General features: G+C 38.2%; 1 protein-coding gene across 4 annotated transcripts in view; it reads left to right on the top strand.

Moving 5' to 3' along the window:
• Window positions 1-9,814, top strand: part of cfap74 (cilia and flagella associated protein 74) — a 56,680-nt gene extending 46,866 nt beyond the window's left edge. For 2 of the 4 annotated variants that reach the window (XR_012384809.1, XR_012384810.1), the window contains 7 exons: window positions 376-460; window positions 2,643-2,736; window positions 4,794-4,948; window positions 6,859-6,997; window positions 8,073-8,188; window positions 8,583-8,717; window positions 9,361-9,814. Coding sequence is in view for 2 of the 4 variants with exons in the window: in XM_002663243.7 (XP_002663289.3) it covers window positions 2,643-2,736; window positions 4,794-4,948; window positions 6,859-6,997; window positions 8,073-8,188; window positions 8,583-8,717; window positions 9,361-9,468 (747 nt within the window). In the remaining 2 variants the exon portion in view is untranslated. The remainder of the gene's footprint in view (window positions 1-375; window positions 461-2,642; window positions 2,737-4,793; window positions 4,949-6,858; window positions 6,998-8,072; window positions 8,189-8,582; window positions 8,718-9,360) is intronic. The other 2 variants (XM_002663243.7, XM_009304328.4) reach the window with 1 other exon arrangement.
• Window positions 9,815-10,096: the final 282 nt, after the last annotated feature.

The following is a 10,096-nucleotide window of genomic DNA, read 5'->3' on the forward strand; positions in this document are numbered from 1 at the left end:
TTAATTATTATTATTAATTATAAAATTTAATATCATTAAATATAATATATATATATTGCTGTGATTTAAAGCTGAATGTATTTAGTCTGTTGTGTTACGTGATCCTACAGGAATCATAATAATATGCTGATATGATGACGATGTGCTTCATAATTGTGTGAAACTTTTATTTTTTAATAAAAAGGTCAACATTTATTAGTGACAGAATTATTTGTTTTATTGTAAATGCCTTGACTTTGATCAAAACAATGCATCCTTGATTAAACTTAAAAACAAAAGTAACCCTTGTATGGAAGTCTATCACAATTTATTCAGAGCAGACCTGTTTTCAACACTGATAATAACGAGAAAAGATTCCTCAAATCAGCATATCAGAGTGATTTCTGAGGGAGGATGAGTGTGAAACAGTGTCACATGATGAACAATTCTGGCATGTGGATGCTGCTGTTCAACAGTAGAGGTCAGTGTCAGCACAATCTGACTTCTGCTGTCTGGGTTTTCCTGCTTCCTCGTTTTATTCCCTCTGTAGTCTATTTTAGGCTTGTGAATTCTCACCAGTCACCATTACTGTGTTACTGAGCCAGTGCTAGGACTGTACGTACTGTAAGTCAATGTTCACACAAGCATCAGCTAATTATGAATGAGCAAGAAAAATAACCTTTAGTCACCTCTGAGTTTCTACTGTATTTGCTGCTCGTGCTTTAGCATTTACTTGATAATTGCTGCATTTTCATCATAATAATCCAATCTCTCGATCATTATGCATTAAATGTTATTTATAGGAGTTAATGCTTTGAACTATATATATTTTTGTTTTAGTAATTGTGTTAATTTGCAAGGGGCTCAGCGGTTAGAACTGTAGCCTCACAGCAAGAAGCTCACTGGTTTGAGTCCCGGCTGGGTCCGGGTGCTCCGGTGGTTTCCCCCACAGTCCAAACACATGCGCTATAGGGGAACTGATCAACTAAATTGGCCCTAGTGTATAAGTGTGTGTGTGAATAAGTGTGTTTGGGTGTTTCCCAGTACTGGGTTGCGGCTGGAAGGGCATCCACTGTGTAAAACAGATGCTGGATAAGTTGGCGGTTCATTCCGCTGTGGCGACCCCAGATGAATAAAGGGCCTAAATGAATATTTTTATACAAATTATATAAAAATTTAGATGTTATGAATGTGTATGTGTTACACATCATAAATATATATAACACACACATATATTATGTCAAAACAAACTTTTATTTTGTATGCGCATAATTGTGCAGCACTGATTATAATTAAATAGATAGAATACAGAACATGTTCATAAATTGATCTAAAATGAGACGTTTATAAAGTTACAAAATTTCTTATTTAATATTCATTTATTATTATCATTTTTGGTAATGATTTATGTGTTTCAATCCTTCAATAACTGTAAAAAAAAATCCTTAAAAAAAAGAGCAGTGCAACAGTTTTAACATTGATTGTACATTGATAAATGTTTCTTGAGCAGAAATGATTCTTAAGGATCGTGTGAAGATTTACATCACAGCAATACATGTTTACACTGCATTCAAGTATATTTTAAATTTCTCATTATATGTTTGAATAAATGCAGCCTTGGTGAACACAAGTGTTTTTAAAATGTATGTTAGATGTCGTAAAACAGTCACAGTCATGTGTGTATTTAGCTAAATTATTTACTTTTATGTATTATTATGTTATTATATTGTTAGTTCAACACTGGCTCATTGGAAATAGATGCTTCAGCCTAAATTTTTGTGAAACCACAAAAACATGCTGTTTTATCCGCAGGTTTAAGGTAAAATGAACATAGGGGGGGCAGTATGATGACAACAACCTTTGCTCCTTTTCACACTAATGACATTTACAGGGACATTTTATTGCTAAGGATACTTTCGTTCTTTGCAAAACAGCAAATAAACACCCAAAACTATGATTCATAACATGCCAAGCGACAAGCTTCACCTTATAATGGATGTGTACAGCAAGAGTGTGTGTCTGAAATGTACAACAAAAGAACCCTGATTAATGTATTTCACATTCGCAAATATGTAGACCACGCCCTCTAATGGATCTGTCATCTGAAATGTTCAACAAAACGTACCTAAAGTAACATATTTCAGATTCACTAAAATGTAGACAGCGCCCTCTAGTTGATTTGTCATTAAAAGTACACCAAAAAGTACCCTAAGTAACATATTCAGATACACAGAATTGTTCACAGCACCCTCTTGTGGATTTGTCATCTGAAACGGACAACAAAACCAACCTTAAGTAACATATTTCAGATTCGCAAAAATGTAGACAGCACCCTCTAGTGGACTTGTCATTGATACGCAAAACAAACGTATCCTAAGTAATGTATAAATATGTAGACAGCACCCTGTAGTGGATTTGTCATCTGAAACGTGCAACACAACAAACCCTGTGTAACGAATTTCAAATTCGCTAAAATGTAGACAGCGCCCTCTAGTGGATTTGTCATCTGAAACGTACAACCACACGAACCTCTTGTAACGTATTTTATGTTTTGCTAAAATGTAGGCTGAGGCATGTATTTCCAATTGGTTAAATGCAGCTGTTCTGTTGAATTGTCTTTTTACAAAAATAAATATGAGTTGTGTTTTCTGTGGGGTGTTCAGCTGCAGAACGTCTCCTCTGTGGATGTGCAGTTCAGTGTGCTGCTAGAAAGCCTGTGTCCGAGCGAACAGAAACTGAGCTCCACTGCTGCCGTGGGTGAGTTCTAAATGAATGCATTAAACTATTAGATTTTATCCATAATAACTAACAAAAGATTAAAATAGTAGTTAATAGTTACATAAAATAACAGCATGCACATAAAAAACTATCAGTCTTATTTTTTTTGTAAATGGCTTGTGACCCATGAGGTGATTAGGTTAGATTAACCACACAGCAGATTGATTGTACGGCACCAGGTTAAACTTTCTGACACCTTTACCGCACTCACGTACAGTAAAAATAAATAATCTCTGAGTCTCCAAAATTAAACCAAGAATAGACTTGTGCAGCAATCATTGAGTATAATTAGGTGAGGTTAATGTTAAAATGACACTCACCGGCCACTTTAATAGGTACACCTGTCCAACTGCTTGTTAACACAAATTTATAATCAGCCAATCACGTGGCAGCAACTCAATGCATTTAGGCATGTAGACATGGTCAAGACGACCGGCTGCAGTTCAAAGCGAGCATCAGAATGGTAAAGAGGATTTAGGTGACTTTGAATGTGGCATGGTTGTTGGTGCCAGACGGGCTGCTCTGAGTATTTCAGAAACTGCTGATCTACTGGGATTTTCACGCACAACCATCTCTAGAGTTTACAGAGAATGCTCCGACAAAGAGGAAATATCCAGTGAGTGGCAGTTCTGTGGGCGCAAATGCCTTGTTGATGAGGCCAGAGGTCAGAGGAGAATGGCCAGACTGGTTCCAGCTGATAGAAAGGCAACAGTAACTCAAATAAGCACTCGCTACAACCGAGCTCTGCAGAAGAGCATCTCTGAACACACAACACATTTAACCTTGAGGCGGATGGGCTACAGCAGCAGAAGAGCACACCGGGTGCCGCTCCTGTCAGCTAAGAACAGGAAACTGAGGCTACAATTCACACAGACTCACCAAAACTGGACAATAGAAGATTGGAGAAACGTTGCTGCTCTGATGAGTCTCCATTTCTGCTGACACATTCGGATGCTCGGCTCACAATTTGGCCTCAACAACATGAAAGCATGGATCATCCTGCCTTGTATCAGCGGTTCAGGCTGGTGGTGGTGGTGTAATGGTGTGGGGGAGATTTTCTTTGGGTCCATTAGTACCAATTGAGCATCAACGCCACAGCCTACCTGAGTATTGCTGCTGACCATGTCCATCCCTTTATGAGCACAGTGTCTCCATCTTCTGATGGCTACTTCCAGCAGGATAACGCAGCATGTCATAAAGCTCAATCATCTCAGACTGGTGAACATGACGATGAGTTCACTGTACTCAAATGGCCTCCACAGTCACCAGAGCTCAATCCAGTAGAGCAGCTTTGGGATGTGGTGGAACGGGAGATTGGCATCATGGATGTGCAGCCGACAAATCTGCAGCAACTGTGTGATGCTATCATGACAATATGGAGAGAAATCTCTGAGGAATATTTCCAGTAGCTTGTTGAATCTACGCCACGAAGGACCAAGGCAGTTCTGAAGGCAAAAGGGGGTCCAACCTAGTACGGTTAAGGTGTACCTAATAAAGTGGCCGGTTAGTGTATATGTTGTTAGACTGTTGCAGTTGTTTTGTCGTCAATATGCTTGTGTTTATATAGGCCTATTGTTGTGTGTTTGTGCACCATTGCGTGCAACATTGGAACATACTTATAACCACCTCTGAGGATTGTGAAGGTCATTAGACATTATTCCTCTGTCATCATTTAACTTTTCAAGCATAAAATGTTTTCAGAAATATGATTTAAAGCAGTAGTTGTAGTAAATGAATCATTTAATCCAAACCTCTTTGAGTGTCTTTCTTCTATTAAACACAAAGCCAGATATTTTGAAGAATGCTGGATAAAAGACAGTCATTGACTTTATAGTAGTTTTTGTTCCTACTATGGATGTCAATGGTAGCTTCCCCCCCCCCCCAACATTCTTCAAAATATCTCTGTAATATTTCACATCTTTAGGGGGTGATCTGACCCTTTAACCTCAGCATTTACAGACATCAACAATGATTGATGAATGATTGCTCTGTGTGAAGGTGTGTGTTCATGTGATGTTGATGTGTGTGTTGTGCAGGTGTGCAGAACTACAGCGGGCTCAGTGTGTTTGGCGTTTCTCCAGCAGGGGGCGTCATCAGTCCTGCTGGAGCCGCTGACATTACCGTGACCTTCCATCCTGACCATCGCAGTCTCCATTACAGAGACCAGCTCCGAGTGCAGATCAGCAGCATGGTTTGTATTTTAAGTTACAATTCTGTCAAAACACAGAAGCAAAATGTGCTAAAGTATACACCAATGTTAAAACAAGGAAAAGCTGTTTATAGATATTTACAATTGAAGTCAGAATTATCAGCCCACCTGTGTATTTTTCCCCAAATTTCTGTTTAATGGAGAGAATCAAAATAGTTTTAATAATTCATCTCTAATAACTGATTTATTTTCTCTTTGTCATGATGACAGCACATAATATTAGACTAAATATTCTTCAAGACACTAGTATTCAGCTTAAAGTGACATGTAAAGGCTTCACTAGGGTAATCAGGGTAAAGTTAGGGTAATTAGGCAAGTCATTGTATAACAGTGGTTTGTTCTGGAGACAATCCTACACTAATATTGCTGAAGGGGGCTAATAATATTGAGCTTAAAATGGGTTTAAAACTATTAAGAACTGCTTTTATTTTAGCCGAAATAAAACAAATAAGACTATCTGCAGAAGAAAAAATATTATAGGAAATACTGTGAAAAATTCCTAAATCTGTTCAACATCATTTGGGAAATATTTGAATTCAACCACATATTTGCAAATTCACAGAAGGGTAAATAATTTTCACTTTAAATGTAGATTTATTATTATTATTATTATTATTAATATTATTATTTTAATATAGAATTACATTTTAATCACACTAATTGTTTTGTTTTATTTTGCTTCCCAAGTAAATCTTCCCAAGTATCTTGATTTTAAAAGCGTTTACTGTAGCTATTTGTGACTCATTGCTGGTACATTTCAGGCATTTTCCATGGATTTGGCTTAAACTGGACAGATATACAACAAATGTATAAATATATTATTGTGAACTAAATCCATTATTACCTTATTAAGATGTTTAACTTGTAAACACCCAAAACATAGAAAGCTAGACTTTATTATTTTATAAATGAAGCTTAATGTCTGATTCAGGAGGCAGAGACAAAAAATAGTCAATAGTCAGTAGTCAAAAATGGCTATAGTGGTACAGATGTCTACATCTTTATATATTACTCAGGGTTCGTTTTGTTGTACGTTTCGGTGACAAATCCACTAAAGGGCGCTGTCTATATTTTTGTGAATCTGCATACAATACTTAGGGTTCGTTTTGTTGTATGTTTCAGATGACAGATCCACTAGAGGGCGCTGTCTACATTTTTGTGGATCTGAATAAGTTACTTAGGGTACTTTGCGCTGTACGTTTCAGGTGACAAATCCACTAGAAGGCGCTTTCTACATTTTTACGAATTTGAAATACGTTCTTTAGGGTGTGTTGTGTTGTACATTTTAGATGACAAATCCATTAGAGGGTGCTGTCTACAAAAATCCGAATGTGAATACTTTACTTAGGGTACTTTTCGATGTACATTTCAAATGACTGATCCACCAGGGGGTGCTGTCTACTAAAGTCTTTCATATTTTCAAGACAAAATGCCCTTAAATACTCATACAAATTTTAATTAGGGATATGTTGATATAACTTGTGCTATTGTTAAAGAATAATAGGTTTATCTTGAACATAAAAACTGTAAACACACTTCTAGAATCAGCCTTTTACTGTAAAACTAATTTTTGCAGTCTATATTCTTTATATTGGAAAACAACACATTAAACCAGGTAAATTTGCCACTTACACTTATTTTTCTTACTCTATTGACATTTTGATGAATTAAAGACAAAACCTCTTTGCATTTTAGGGATTGATAAAAAACAAGTACTAAATAAACATTTAATTATATAATATTACTTCATATTACTGATCTGATAATCTACCTAATAATGCTGAAATTATCTTTCACTCAGAATAACAAATGCTGTAGGTTATTTTCAGTGTGTTTTCCTAAAAACTAATATTAACAAATGAAATTTTGTGTGTTTGTGAATGTTCTGCTAGCAAACGCTGTGTAAGCTGGAGCTCAGAGGCTCTTCATGTCGACACAATATGTTCGTGTGCGGTGGAGATCCAGTAGATGTCAGCTACGAATCACTCATCCCATCACATATATACACACCTGGACACACACACCATCAAGGTATACTTTTTGAAAACACTTATAGTGCTAATTTAATATGTGTGCTTTGTGTAAAAGAAATAAAGGTGGCATGGGTACTTTCTTCTGTTGAACACTAATGAAGCAAAGCCAATCATTTACTGTAGTTGTTGTGTTACCATAGCAACTGTAGAATCACCACAGCAGATCAATTACTATAGTAGTTGTGTTACCATAGCAAGTGCAGAATCACCCCAGCAGATCAATTAATATAGTTGTAGGGTAACCATAGCAACTGTAGAATCTCCACAGTAGATCAATTACTAAAGTTGTTATGTTACCATAGCAATTGTAGAATCACAACAACAGATTGATTAGTATAGTAGTTGTGTTACCATAGCAATTGTAGAATCACAACAACAGATTGATTAGTATAGTTGTTGTGTTACCATAGCAACTGTAGAATCGCCACAACAGATCAACTACTATTGTTGTTGTGTTACCATAGCAACTGTAGAATCACTACAACAGATCAATTACTATAGTTGTTGTGTTACCATAGCAACTGTAGAATCACCACAACAGATTAATTTTAGTATTTACTACAGTATGGTAAAAAAAAACAGTTTTGCTGTAAATTACCATGGTATTTTTCATATGGGTCAGGTCGGACAGAAATTTTTACAAGCTTCTTGACCGCTTAAGGAAACAGATCAGATATCTGTTGTTTCATTTGCATAATTCCTGCCTATTCGTGACATATGAGCACTGAAATAAGGTTTAATTTCTGGCAAGGACAGACTTATCAAAATAGATTGAGCCAGATGACCAATTAGAGCAGAGCTTGCTTTTGGAAGAGGAGGAGCTTACTGACTTTAAGGCCTTAATTTCTTAAAACGAACTGCATGGAAATGACTGCAGAATTTTTCTAATACTAAATGCATATTCTGGGAAAATGACAATGTTTTCTGACCTTATACACATTTAAACCTGTTGCAGGAGACTTTGACATCATCAGGGCACTTAAAATACAACATGAGCTGCTTTTTAAAAGCAAATATTTGAATTGCTTGTCATGACTCCTGTCTGTTCTTTTCCCAAACATTAACATACACAGAGAGTACAAGTCTTCTGCTGACACTCAGGAGTGAATATCAAGAAGGCAAAGCCATCGCTGCCACACGCAAACTCCACATAGGATGTGTCTACAGCTGCAAAACATCCACTAAAAAGGTAAGCACACAGTTCAGGGTCCTCAAGACACACTTCAATCAGAAGAATAAAAACACGTGCGATAGATGAATTGATGTGCTAAATTAGCCGGAATGTATGAGTGTGTGTGAATAAGTGTGTATGGGTGTTTCCCAGTACTGGGTTGCAGCCGATAGGGCATCCGCTGTGTAAAACATATGCTGAAATAGTTGGTGGTTCATTCCGCTGTGGTGACCCCTGAAAAATAAATGGAGTAAGCCGAAGGAAAATGTATGAATGAATGAATGATATGAGTATCCACAGCTGTATCTCTTCTAGACTTCACCCCGCATGATTTCTGGGTGTATCTAATAAAGTGGCTGATGATGATGATGATGATGATGATGATGATGATGATGGTCTGTTCTGCTGTCAGGGTGTTGAGTTTATGTGGGAGAATCTGTCGGCGGTGGAGCAGCAGGGCTTCAGAGTGACTCCAGCGCAGGGCAGTGTGGACGCAGGACAGAGACGACCCGTCACCGTCACCTGGACGCCCCCTGCTGGCCTCGCTGTGAGTATCACATCTGAAAGAGTTTAAAGGAGACCTATTATGCCTCTTTGTACAAGTTCTAAAATGCATCTCTGCTGTGTCTAGAGTGTGTAGTGAAGTTTCAGCTCAAAACAGCACACAGATGATGCTCTCCAGCTCTCTGAAACTGACCCTTTCAGGCTTTGATCCTAATTGTGGTGTTTTGGTGACTGTCGCTTTAAATGCAAATGAGATTGGGCTCTTTTCAGAAGAGGGCGGAGCTATGAATGCCTATGCATCAGTGAAGTGGCAGATGTAGAACAGGACTAGTGTTCTCAGTGCTGGTCAGGTGCGCTTCAGTGTGAGTGTGTGCTTGACGCTTGTGTCAGTCTATGTCGCTCCTGTCGCTGTTCATCTAAAACTCCACATCTATAATCCTCTTAGTCTATGCTGACATTATCCTCAGCAGCTCTAATGGCTAACGGACAGACGGCTGCTTCTCACTCAGGGCTGCTGTTTATGCTAATGAGGGAGAGATAGACACTATTGGGCGGGGCTTTCCCCCTTTAATGACGCGTACAAAGGCAGAATGTCAATCAAAGTGTTTCTGCAGACCAAACCTCAGCTGATTCAAGATCACTCATACATGTGTGTGTGTGTGTGTGTGTGTGTGTGTGTGTTTCAGCCGAACGCAGTTGTCCAGGCATGTGCTCAGCTGACTGTCAAAGGAGAAGAGACAGAGTTTTACCGCGTCACACTCGTAGCTCTCCCTGATGAACAAACAGCGCTGTAAAACCACAGTCTACATGTGCGCTGTATTCATCATCACGTAAATAACAAATATGTCAGAGCTGTGTTTCTCAACCACGCTCCTGAAGGAGCACCAGCATTGCATGTTTTGGATGTCTGAATCTGAATCAGGTGTGTTTGGTTAAGGAGACGTGGAAAATGTGCAGTGCTGGTGCTTCTCCAGGAACATGGTCGAGAAACACTGTCTTAGAGTATTGTTGCAGAAGACGTCTTTTAGCTTGCTATTGCTGATTTTGGATGCAGAAAGAGGTATGTACCATGTGGTTTTTAAACTGTGAGCTGTCAATACCATCTACAGCAATAAATAGTTCTGTATGAAACATTTAAAATGAGGCATTTCTTTTGTTTAGAGAGAGAGAGAGAGAGAGAGAGAGAGAGAGAGAGAGAGAGAGAGAGGGAGGAAATTAAGCAGAAATAATTGATTGGGCATATCCATTCATTCATTTTCCCTCAGCTTAGTCCCCTTTTTATCAGGGGTCACCACAGTGGAATGAACCCAGTACTGAGAAACACCAATACACTCTCACACACACACACACACACTTACACACTATGGTCAATTTAGTTGATCAGTTCCCCTATAGCGCATGTGTTTGGACTGTGGGGGAAGC

This window comes from Danio rerio, chromosome 8, assembly GCF_049306965.1.
Source record: "Danio rerio strain Tuebingen ecotype United States chromosome 8, GRCz12tu, whole genome shotgun sequence".
Classification (NCBI taxonomy): Eukaryota; Metazoa; Chordata; class Actinopteri; order Cypriniformes; family Danionidae; genus Danio; species Danio rerio.